This window comes from Rattus norvegicus, chromosome 3 (assembly GCF_036323735.1).
Source record: "Rattus norvegicus strain BN/NHsdMcwi chromosome 3, GRCr8, whole genome shotgun sequence".
Lineage (NCBI taxonomy): Eukaryota > Metazoa > Chordata > Mammalia > Rodentia > Muridae > Rattus > Rattus norvegicus.
Window position 1 is genome coordinate 45,875,232 of NC_086021.1, and position 12,867 is coordinate 45,888,098.

At 36.9% G+C, this 12,867-nt stretch overlaps 1 protein-coding gene across 6 annotated transcripts in view; it reads right to left on the reverse strand.

The window, feature by feature from the left end:
- The window catches only part of Lrp1b (LDL receptor related protein 1B), a 2,121,147-nt gene that overhangs the window by 871,231 nt on the left and 1,237,049 nt on the right, over nt 1-12,867 (reverse strand). For all 6 annotated transcript variants that reach the window (XR_010064783.1, XM_063284873.1, XM_063284870.1 and 3 more), the window contains exons 12-14: nt 9,079-9,259; nt 3,734-3,953; nt 1,717-1,906 (exon numbers count right to left, since the gene is read on the reverse strand). Coding sequence is in view for 5 of the 6 variants with exons in the window: in XM_063284873.1 (XP_063140943.1) it covers nt 1,717-1,906; nt 3,734-3,953; nt 9,079-9,259 (591 nt within the window). In the remaining variant the exon portion in view is untranslated. The remainder of the gene's footprint in view (nt 1-1,716; nt 1,907-3,733; nt 3,954-9,078; nt 9,260-12,867) is intronic.

Below are 12,867 nucleotides of genomic sequence, written 5' to 3' on the forward strand. Positions count from 1 at the left end.
GGCTTTTCCACTTAACTGTTACACATTCTTTAACTGTGGGGCCTAATTAGACAGTGCTGCAGCAGAACTGTCAATAAAGTCTGTATGTGTAATTCATCTCTTTTCTTCAATTATTCAAGTTATCCTTTCAGTGGAAGAAAGTTTTTCTTCCTATATTCAATATTCTTTGATGATTTGTTTTAAATAAGAAAGAACATTTCTGAAGGGAAAACAAAAGTTTGGGAAAATCCTCCATTTCCCTTGAACAAAATCCCTTTAAGTTCTTTACCTAGGCTACTGTTTCAGACAAATGTTTGGAACAAGAAAATATCATCCTGGGTGACCAAAAGACATTCATGGTATGTTTTCACTTATAAATGGATATCAGCCTTAAAGTTCCGGAGAACAATGCTAGAGTCCACAGACCCAAAGAAGCTAAGTAAGAAGAAAAGCCCGAGCAATGATGCTTGAATCCCCCTTAGAAGTGGAACACCCATATAGAAGGGGAGGGGGAGGGGTTGAAGGGATGTTGGCTTGGAAACCGGGAAAGGGAATAACAATCGAAATGTAAATAATACTCAAGTTAATAAAGAAAAAAAGTGGAAATAAAATAGTCATAGTAGACAAAAGGGTAGGAAAGGCGATGTAGAAGGGAATGGGCATAGGAATCTGGTGTAGAGAGTTCAGGGAACAGAAAAGAAATCGATGGTGGGCAGGGGGACAAGGAGCATCTCTTGGACTAGTCAGAGACCTGGGACTGGAGAGGAGACCCAAGGGAGTCTATGGGGATAACTCTAGCTAAGACTCTTAACAGTGGAGGATATGGAGCCTGAAGCGGCCATCTCCTGCAGCCAGGTGGAACTCCCACTGAACAGATTATGACAGCAACCAAACCTACAAAACCTGCCTCGAAGATGTGTAGGGACAAAGATGGAGCAGAAACTGAGGAAATAGCCAACCAATTCCTGGCCCAAAGTGAAACTTACATCACGAGCAAGAACCAATCTCACACTATTAATGTTACTCTGCGATGCTTGCAGACAGGATCCCAAAATAACTCTCCTCGGAGAGGGTCCGTCCGCTCATTAGCCAATGGAAAGCCAATGCAGAGATCAACAGCTAAACATTTGATAGCGCTAGGAGAGTCTTGTGGAAGAATTGGGGGAAGGATTGAGGCACTCCACAGAAAGACCAACAAAGTCAATTGACCTGGACCCTTGGGTGCTTCCAAGAGACTGAACCACCAACCAAAGAGCAAGCATGGATTGGACCTAGGCCCTTAAACATACAAGTAACAGATGTACAGCTTGGTTTTCATGTGGGTCCCCAACAACTGGAGCAGGGTCTGTCCCTGAATGTGTTGCCTGTCTGTTGATCCTACTCCCCTAATTCTTCTACCTTGTCTGGCCTCAGTGGTAGAGGGTGTCTCTAGTCCTACAGAGACTTGATGTGCCAGAATAGCGTGATACCTGGGGAGGCTCCCCCTTCTCAGAGGAGAAGAGAAGGAGGAAGTGGGAGAGGAGCTGTGGGAGAGGGGGGCTATTAGGAGAAGGGGTAGAAATTGAGATGCACATTGAATAACTAACTAAATAAATGGGAAAATAAGAAATATATTTACATTAGCAAGCACTAAGATTTGAATGTTCCTAGAGTGAGTAGGCAATGCTTATCAAACCATCAACGTTGTCAAAATGGAGCTTTGTGTTGTAAAACTGAAGCGTTAGTAATGTTTAATACCTTGTTGTTTCCGTGGATCATAAATCTGAAGCCCAAACAGGGGTGCTCTTTCGTGCCTCAGCAACGTCACCTCCCTGCTCACCAAATCGAGTTGAAAAATTGAACCATTCATGTAATCTGTCCAGAATACATAATTCCCATGATGTGACAGGCCAAAAGGATGGTTCAGCTCTTTCCCACTGTATACAATCTGTAAAATGTGAAATGAAGATAAACACACTACAAAAAAATCAATTATACTTCTCAAGTATAATTATTTAAGTAAATAATATGTATGTAACCATACCAGAGGACAACCTAACTATAGTCTTTATTCATATTTTATCAGAGTAGATTTACAAAAGACATCTCTACACTGAGAGCTTATTTTTATCATTTTTTGAATGCTATGTGAAGGAGACACTCAATTCATCATGTGTTCAAATTTTTCTCATAAACATCACTGCAGACATGATGGAGAACAGAAATGTTAAAATGGCATCAGTCAACTTTATTTCTCCCTCTTCTCTCTGTGATATTTATTATTCCCTTAGATGACAGTTAATCTAAATAATTATTACACGCACATATATATACTCGTAAAATCTCACACTTATGCACACTTACACACTTTGTTCATCTAATAATCAAGTGAAAGGAAATGTTTGAATGACTATGTTTAATTTTACATAGATAATTTTTGCTAATGAGGCTTAATTTGATCATGTATTATTATTCTATTCCCTTCCATTTGTTGTCAAAATAGAGGACTCAGAAGAACAATCATGTCATCTTGCACAATAAACTGATAAATAGGAACTATCCTAGAGACCCAACATGGCTTCTCGCCTTATCCTTCATCACTTATAAATTCCTACTGAATGGTATATGAAAGCAAATATTTTCATCTCAATCAAGCAATATTCATAATTTAAGAAACTTATCTACATAAAAATTGAAACTGTGCTCGTTTTAATAGAATCCTCCAGTTAAATTTACAATGAAAGACTGAGATACAGCAGAGCCGAAAATGTGACGAGCATGAAATTATACACATTGTGTGTATACACATGCATGAGCTTTCTCACACACAAATGTATTTAAAAAGCATTTGTGTACTTATATATTGTATATATACTAACATCTTCAGAGGAAGTACAGATATTTAGTTAAAAGATGTGAAACATATGAATCATAGAACATACCAATCAAATTTATTTATCTGGCAAAATCAGTTGATATTATCTGTGATAACCAATGACTGAACCTCTTAAGGTACAATTTATTTCTCAAAAATAATTCTTAGTGATTAGGATGAGCCCACTGTCCAGGACTCAGATCCTGAAAGGAACGTAGATCAAGGAACACATTTGGAAAGATCCCATTTACTCTTTTTTCACATTTTACCTTGTAGTTAAAGTCATTCTATGGGGCTCTAGGTTGTTAGTGAATAAAGATGAAGAAACAGGGTGATGATTCTATCACTAGGCCTGTGTCTTCCTCTCAACTAGACACTTTTCAGCATTCCCCAATAAGGCCAGGCCATTTACAATGATTAAAGCAAAAGAAGGAAGATCATATTTATTTGCACCAATCCCCTTGAAATTCAGCCCATTCCTACAATGTATCTTGAGTTCAGTATCACAAAATTCTCTCCTCAGATGAATGCAGTGTAATTACTTTGTCTAAATCTCAGCTGCAAATATTGAACATATTTAAATAGAGAGGGGTTGCTTGGTCACAGAAAATCCATCAATAATGTAGAAAGGCTGCATTGTAAAATCGGCCCTGCTTCTAGGAGGGCTTCTTTTAAAAAACCCACAAATCCTGGCATACTACAGCGAGCTGGGCCTGGCCTCTGAGAGGCCAGTGCCAACTGCACAGCTCAATGCTCATTCTCCTTCAGACACCCCACAGAGAGGATTGGCAGCTACCTCAGAGGGGTAAAAATAAACTGGAAAGCATTTTTAACACAGCACCACAAGGCTCTGTGGAAGAAGACGCCTGCGGGTTACAAACAGCAGCGCTTGTCTCTTACCTTTCGATGTGTTCCATTCAAAAATATTTTCTCAATATGATCATAGTAGGCATCACACCAATATAATGTGCTGGTGTGAAAGTCTAGTGTTAAGCCATTTGGCCACAGCATTTTCGAAGTCACAAAAATCTGTCGATTGACTCCATCCATCCAAGCCTTCTCAATCCTTCCGACACTGTCATCAATTTTATCTTCCTTCCAGTCTGTCCAATACATCCAACTAGGATGTGAGAAACAAGAGTTTATTTCCTTATCTCCAGTAGCCACCATATAGAAGCACCCTTCAGATTTGTTACTTCCCTGAGACAGGAGCTCGATGATATGCTGTATCTGAACTTACCTCTCTGAACCAGTTAGCTCAGGGAATCCACTAAAGCCAAGGCCACTAAAGAACCTAGTAGCCTCACCACAGAGAACGTACAGCCAGCTACCATTCTCCAAGCTGCCACAAAAAGCTACCACTAGCCACCAAGGCTTGCCTAATACATTAATGAAAACTGTGTAAGTACCAAATACTTATTTTTTGAACCCTGATAATTTTATGTGGTGTCACTTTTAACTATTGTTTCATAAATGGCATAATTTGGCTCAGTGATTAAAAACTTGGAAGCTGACACGAGAATCCAGAGCACAGTTAATGATCTACTCCAGACTTCATTTAATTTCAGATGAATTAGTGTTTTTATTTTTTAGGTAGGCAACTGGATTGCCTTTGTTCTAAAGGTCACAGGCATATTAGCTTTGTTTAGCCAGATCCAATTTGTCTTCCTGATGCAAATTATCTATGCTTTATTGCTGTTTATTATTGTCCCAAAACCACAAAGGATGATTTAACTGCACATAAGTTTAATAACAGCAGGTTGACTGACCTTGAGATTTTGAGCTTTTAATTTCTATCTCAAACAAAACACCCGCCTTTAGAAGTGGATCTTTTGTGTGAGCTGTTAACAGTGGGGGAGTGAGCCTGCAGCTAATGTTCCAATTCCCTCAGGAATAAGCTTGGATCCCACTAGATGTGTTGCTTAAGGGTCATGTGAAAGTTCCTGGATTATTAATTAAACTGGGCTTTCATTTTGGCAGCCAGACACAGCTCTGAAAAGGACCGATGCTTATCTAAGCTGGAGGTCTTAAGAAGGCCCCCTGAAGTCTTTTGCTCCCTTGTGGGAAACTTGAAGAATTTCTGGCATAATTTTGGAAAATTCTGAATCTAAACTAAGAATTCTACAAATGTTCAAATTCACTGACAAGTGCAAGTTGAGAATATGTCCTCTACTATTTTATATCAATTAAGCTTTTATCAAATTTTCTTTAACAGCTAACAATTATTTTTGATTGCCTGTTGAAATGGAATGTTAATCTGAAAGAAAGCCAGGATGGTATTCAGTCTATGATGTATTCTCCCTGTACAAGGGCTTTTATCATTGTGACAACATAGAAACTGTCAAAAAAGAAACATTAGTTTCTCTAATTACATAATAGACACAAGTGTTTAGTTCCGTTTATATAAATCAGCTTCATAAAATGAACTACATGATATTTCAGTGGCTTTCTCTAAAGTCATTATATTCACTTAATTAAAGCAGTTTTATTCTTATTATAAAATTACACATTATTGAAACGGGAATAATCTTTCCTCACAACATTTTCTGTTGATCATGACATACGCATTTTGCTTTGTAGCTCCCTATCTGGAATCACAAAAATATATTTATTAATATGCATGCATATACATGTATGTATACAAGCATACATGCATCACAGCCTTGAAATTGTAATAATGATGTTTATGTTTTTCTGTTCTGTAGAGATTCAATGAGGTCGGCAGTCAGTAAAGTCATGAGTGAAAGTGTATTCTTAATTAGAACACAAACATAAAAAGGATTAAGGCCTTGAACCCATGGGAAATTGGCAAAGCTTTTCCCCATATGGCTCGAAATTGTCAAAACCTTCTTCTCTGGCCAATTACAAGTGCTTACAGACAACTGATCAGTGTGTACAAAAACTAGCAACTGCAGCTTTCTCAACTCCGTGTTTACAGCCAAACACTTGTACCCAGAAAGACCTCCTCCTGGGATGAGATAACCCCTTCTGGGTGAGCTGTGTGTAACAAACGCACTGGTTCCAGTCATTGTGGACTATTGTGAACATGGCTTCACACACATCCCACCTGCTCTCAGGTTTCTGTGTCTGGCATTCTTCATTTTCTTACCACCCAGTAAGTTTTCCCAGTGTAAGCCACATGAAACTTGGCACTGCTCAAATGAAGAATTATTGTGAACTGATCCAGTATTCAAGATTATTTTTTACAAAGATGAAATATCAGGGGAAAATGTATTTCTTTATTTCAAGTTCTACACTCTCTCTCTCTCTCTCTCTCTCTCTCTCTCTCTCTCTCTCTCACACACACACACACACACACACACACACACACACACACACACACACAATCTAGATTCCACATATAAGAGATCATGTGGTATTTATGTTTCTGTGTTTGGCTTAATCTGCTTAACATCATGATCCATTCATTTATTTTTGAAACCCTCCATCCTCAGATGATGCTGATTTATTAGACTTTGTGCGTGTGTGTGTGTGTGTGTGTGTGTGTGTGTGTGTGTGTGTGTGTGTTTGGGGACCTGTAAGTGAGGGGAAAGGTTTCCCCGATGGTAGTGTATAGCTCTGAAGGAAAGGTATTCTGGCAGTCTGGACCCAAGAAATAGCCCAAAGTTACAGTTTACAACAAACCTCACAGAAGAGTTTAACTGGGAGGGCCACATGCGGGTGGCTAACTTTGCTGTGTATAGTTTATTCAGGGGTTTGAGGGGTCGGGTGAGGTTCCAGGGTGGTGATTATTCTGGGTGGAGATTTATAGCCAAGCCCAGGGATTGGTGGGGGTTCAGGCTGTGTTCCTCCTGATACTGTTGTCAAGTTGTCTCCCGGATTAACCCTTCAGTATTTCATGCTGTAGGGACCACCTCTGTGTCATTATTACTCGTGCTAGGATTCAAAACAGTTTCCAATATGCAACTATGGCTATTATTCTGAAACCCTTAAAATGAATATGCTAACAAAATGAGTCCAAAGTCATTGCCACACTGACAATGTCCTCACAAGGTCCTTTTCTGTCTGCTCTCTCCTATACCTCTGCACTGCATTTCACTTCACATTGGTTTTGTTAGTTCAAACACTTAACGTACCTATTAGGTTTCATTTTCACATTGTCAAACACAATTCCTTGTTGTTAACTCTGCCTTAGTTCTTCTCCAACTGCTTTCTCTGCTTCCCTCATTGGATACCTGCCCCACATACCTTCTTCCTGTTGGTTTATATGTCACAGGTATCTTTTGGCTCACCTTTTATCCATGCCTCTTTCTTTTTCTGCCACGGGGTCCATGCTAGTGTTCTAGGCTATCCCTGCACATACCTCTACTTATGTGAATACATACATATACACATAATGCAAGGAAAAATATTTGACAACAGGAAACACTTGCCTTTCTGAATCACCTTAATATATTTTCTGGATTTATCTACTTTCCTGAAATTTTATAATTTTATTCTTCCTTATAGCTAAACACAACTGCATTATGTCTGTGTTTCATATTCATTATCAATTTATCTGTTGATAGATATCTATGGTGGTTCCATTATGTTGCTACTGTGAGCAGAGTATCAGTAACACTGATGGCCTGGTATTAATTCACTTGTAATTGTGTGAGTGTGTATCATTCACATAATATCACATGTTTCTGGAGGGCAATTACCCACCATGATTCTATTGATATGTATAAGTTGCATGGATTTTAAATTAAATAAATAATTAATACTGTCTTGAACCTTTGATTGTCTGATACTTTTGATGAAGTGTATCTTTGCAATGAATAATGAGTTTCCCCTATGAACTTCTAAAAGATAATGGTAGTGGAAAGCAGAAGAAAAAATAAAGTTCTTACTCTGGAAAGGTTTATATAGAGTTCCAAATATTGGGATGAATTTTTGGGCTAATGTTTCCTTTGATTACTAGTCATGTTGGTAATAACCACCTGACCAAGTTGTTTCAGACTTCCATGGCTAGTCCCAGGGCTTTCTGAACCAATTTTCAGACAGCGCTAAAATTAGGCTCTTTAAAATGAAGGTGAACACGCTCCCTCCAAATCTATCCTCACGCTGAAGATAAAACAGAAGCTCTATTATGGTCTTCTCTCTTACCATTTCATCTGCACAAAGAAAATTGAGACTTAAGAAGATTTGTTCAATATGAAATGGATGTTTCAGTAATAGTACAGATAATTATGAAAGCCAAACATGAAAATGTCAGAGCTACAGTGTAGTTAATTCTGTTGAAAATGTGCAAAGTGATTCATCTACTCCCTAGGAAGATGTACTATGCTTGTATTTGAAGTTATTTTCAAATCACATAGTTCTAGAAGCTGCACTTCAGTGATTTCAGCTTACAATGAACTTCTCACAACCTATTCATTTTTAGTGTATACATTGGATCAAAAAAATATCCATTTGTGATCATATTTTCCTGGCATGGAAGGACACATTCACACAGAAATCAGAAGCCAAAACTATGCAATCTATTCAGTTAATGTTAAATTTCTGTTAGGAATTTTCACATTTCTTTAATATTATATAAATATGATTTTATCTCCATGCCTTAGATCTGAACGAAAAATCAAATTATTCCACAAAATACTTCATTCTGACCAAGTAGCAGAAAACTATAAGGTTATATTCCCAGATGGAAATATAAATGAGCTTAAAATCACCATAGACTCATATAAAGGAATAGAAAAACACTTTGCAGACAGGCTGCCCGGGTTCAACATCTAACCATTCTGTCTGCAATTGAATGGAATGGGATCCATGCTCACTTATTTCGTCATTCAAGGAAAGAGAATAAGGACAGCAACCATTCAAAAGACTGTTATACATGGGAGCACAGTAACTACTTTAACAAAATGTGTAGTTCACAGAAAATGTAGAAAATATACGTTAGTTTTCAATACCTAAAATATGATCAGCTTAAAAGTTTAAGCAATCAAGTCTCTGACTGAGTGATTATGTGTTCTGGTGTCAGGTTGTCTGAATAGTGCTTATCTAAAAATCTTTAAGGAACATCCCCTCTATACAAATATACAAATAATTGCTCATTTTACTTTGTTCAACGTATTTTCCTCTTTCTATCTAACATATTTTCTAGGAGTGGAACTCATGAAATAAGTAACTCCTTTCAATGTTCTGATCCCACATGCATTCATCAATTCGTATAAACCTAAAGAAAATTTCCCACTGCTAATATGCATAAAACAGGAAACATCAGAAGCAGGCTTACATACCCATTGACTGGATCTACCACAATTGCTCTTGGATGAGACATTTCTCCCTCCAGCAGAGTTTTCCGGCTCTGAGAAGCCTTTTCCAGCCTGGCCACATTAATGGTTTTTCTGTGACCATCATTGGTCCAATAAAGGTTATTTCCAATCCAGTCCACTGCAATACCTTCTACATTATCCAGATCTGTAAAAATGTAAGAGCAAGAAAAAAGTAATCATATAATCAGTCAAATTATTTTTCACCACTACTGATTTATTTAATGAAGTATCACACAGAATGAAAGAGAGAAAAAAGAAAGAAAGAAGGAATAAAGAGAATGAAAGAAATGAAAAGTGAAAATAAACTGTAACGCAAGATCTTTGTTGTGATTTTCTATCTAGCCATTTTTAGAGCTTTTTCAATTTAATTTAAATACCTTGTCATGCAAATAATAGACCTGTTATCATCATAGGGATTACAGTGTTAGGCATGTTCACAAACTAATCACAAGCTATTTTAACTGAACACCAGAATGTTGCAACCAAGAAAGTGGTCTACAGAATAATACAAAACACAAATCAAAGGAAAATAGAAGCCTAAAATATGAGTGTGTAAGTATGAACAGAAATTTCAAAGAACGTCTGCAATACTTCTGTTTATTTGACATTTTTTGTTGATGATTTTATACATTTCATATCAGTTCTGATGAAATCCACTTCTATTTCCTCCTCTCAATTTCTCCACTATCCTCCTCATGTGTTCACTCTTTTAAAGCCCACTCTGTGCTGCCTGTATTTTCATTTTAAGGACACTGAGTGTATTTCTGTAAGGTACAGGAAATATCCTAGAAGAAATAGTGATAAGAAACTTAATGGTTCATCTGATCCAAACCTTCAGTTTTCCAAAAAAGGAAAGTCAGCATTTCAAAGCAAGCTCATGTGCTTATGGCTTACTATCCAAGAAGCTTCAGAATACCAGAACAACTTCACAGGTATATTGTGCCTATGTTCAGAAGGATGTTTAATTTTGTCCATACTTCATGGATGTTTAATTTATCTGAGCACTTGCCTATTCTAGCATAGTGGAGAATAGCTGTTTGTTCTTTTCTATTTATCGTGTTTTATGGGTGAATTTTACAATGATATTTTATTTGAAATCAATTTCAGTAAAAACAAGTCAAGATGGAAAATCTAGTTTTTAAATTTTTACTGTGGCTTTGTGACTTGTAACTTTTTTATTTTATCACAAGGCACAGTCACTATAATTCTATAAATAGAAATTTCTTTACTTGCACTATAAATCTATCTAAAGAGATAATCTATCTAAAGATGATTTCTCTAAAAAGAAAAGCAATCATCATGCTTTCTCTTTGGTTATAATCAGGGGCAAATAGTTCCTGCTCCTGTCCTGAGGTCCTAAACTGGGGTCAACCAACAATGAGGCCTGCACAGAGGTTATAATTGAGCTACTGCGGGGATCTCTAGCTGTACTGCCTGACATAGAGCAACTTCTTGGAGCATGTTAGCCATTATCAATTTATCACCACGTAAGAAAAATATGTATGTGAATGGCCTGGGTATCTTACATTTTTATCTCTTAAAACTCTTAACTCAGTAGCATTTTTTTATGCTTTACCAGTGGCCCTCTTCAAATGGAAATAGCATATATTATCATTCAGGAATACATACTGCTGGTAATCAGATGGAATTGATATCAAAGAGGCACGATTTGAAAGGAGCTGCTGCCTAATTGCTTCATTTTAGTTTTGAAAACTGAACTGTAACTTACAAGTGATTAGGAATACGATGGTGGTGAATCACACTGCCCCTTCCCATCTAGCCCAAGAACTAAGGAAGCTACTGACCTGATCTTTTCTACAATGCTTAAATATGAGCACAAGGATAATGCTTACTTCACAACATGTTTTTAAAGATTGAATGACGATATATGAGAAATTTTATTTATTTATTTACATTTATTTTCTATTTCTTCATTTTTTTCTTTATTTTTGAGAATATAACTTAAAAGAATGTCTAGTATGTAGTAAGTTCTGCATAAAGTATATTTGTTACTATAATATTCTAGGGTTTCCTTTAGTTAGCTAGCCTATTAAGATAATGAGATTCCAAACCACAACACCAGAAGACTCCCTCCTCTCTGACTGTCCATGCTGGTATTAGGGATCTTAGGTTGACGACACCAGCAGAAGACTCCTGCTCCAATGGAGGCTAAGCAAGTACTAGGAACCCCAGAGGCCACATTGGTACCTGGAGCCCCTGAAGCCTTGCCAGTATCCAGAACCCAAAACTCCAGAGGCAACACTAACACACAAAGATCTCAGAGGTAATAGAGGCCTCCAAAGGAACAGCAGAAGACCTCCTACAGGACCAGAAGAGCTTCTATTCACCAGAACTATGAACACTCAGTCAAGAACACAGAGAGGAAACAGAAACCAAGGGGAAAATCTCTATTCAGCAAATACAAACTCAGAAATCATCACTTGAATGTATAACTACCTCAAACTCAGGTGCCTAGAGGCCAGGATAAGAACACAGTCAACCAGAACCAGGTCAGTCTGACACCATAAGAGCCCAGCTATCCTACTAAAGCAAGCCCTGGATTTTCCAACATAGCTAAAGCACAAGAAAATAATCTTAAAACCAATTTTAAGAAGATGATAAAGGCCTTAAAAGGGAACTGAATAAATCCCTTAAAGATATCCAAGAAAAGACAAACATGTGAAAGAAATGAAATAAACTATGAAAATTGAAATAGAAGAAATAAAATAAACAAAGAAAAATCCCAAGCTAGAAGAGTCTTGGATATGGAAAATCTAGGTAAGCAGACAGGAGTCACAGCTGAAAACTTCACCAACAAATTACAAGAGATGGAAAAGACAATCTAGCATTGAAATATAATAGAAAAAATTCCTACATAAGTCAAAAATTATTAAATATAAAAGTTCCTGACACAAAATATGTAGGAAATCTGGGATACTATGGAAGAACCAAACCTAAGAATATTAGAAATAGAAAAAGGAAAAACTCATAGGTCCGAAAATATTTTCAGCAAAAATCATAGAAAAAAATTTTTTCTAACCTATAGAGATACTGATAAAGGTACAAGAAGTTTCCAGGACACTAAAACAAACAAAAAAACAAAAAAAAAACCAAAAAAAAAAAAACTAAAATAAAAAAAAAAGTCTCCCTTCTCCCTGCCACATAGTAATCAAAACACTAAATTTGTAGACAAAGAAAGAATACTAAAAGATACAAGGGAATGGGCAAGTAGTATGTAAAGAGAGACCAATTTGTATCACACTGCCTTGTTAATGGAGGCATTAAAAGCTAAAAAGGCCTGGACTCATGTCTTGCATATGCTAAGAGATCTACAGATGTCAGCTAAGGCTACTATACTCAGTAAAACCTTCAATCAGCATAGATATCCCATGAAAAGTCAAATTTAAGTACTGTGTATTCACAAATCCAGCCTTACAGTAGGTAGTAGAATAAAAACTACAAACAAAAGAGGTTCACTACGTCTATAAAAACACAGGAAATAAATAATTTACATCAGCAAGCCAAAAGAAAAGAAATGTGCACACACACACACACACACACACACACACAAACTACAACTACCACTACCACTACCTATAATAAAATAACAGGAATTAAGATTTATTAGTCATTGATACATCTTAAAATGGTGGACTCAATTCCCTCCTAAAAGATACAGACTAACAAAATGGATGAAAAAACAGGATCCATTCTTCTCTACATACAACAAACATACCTTACCATCAAAGATAG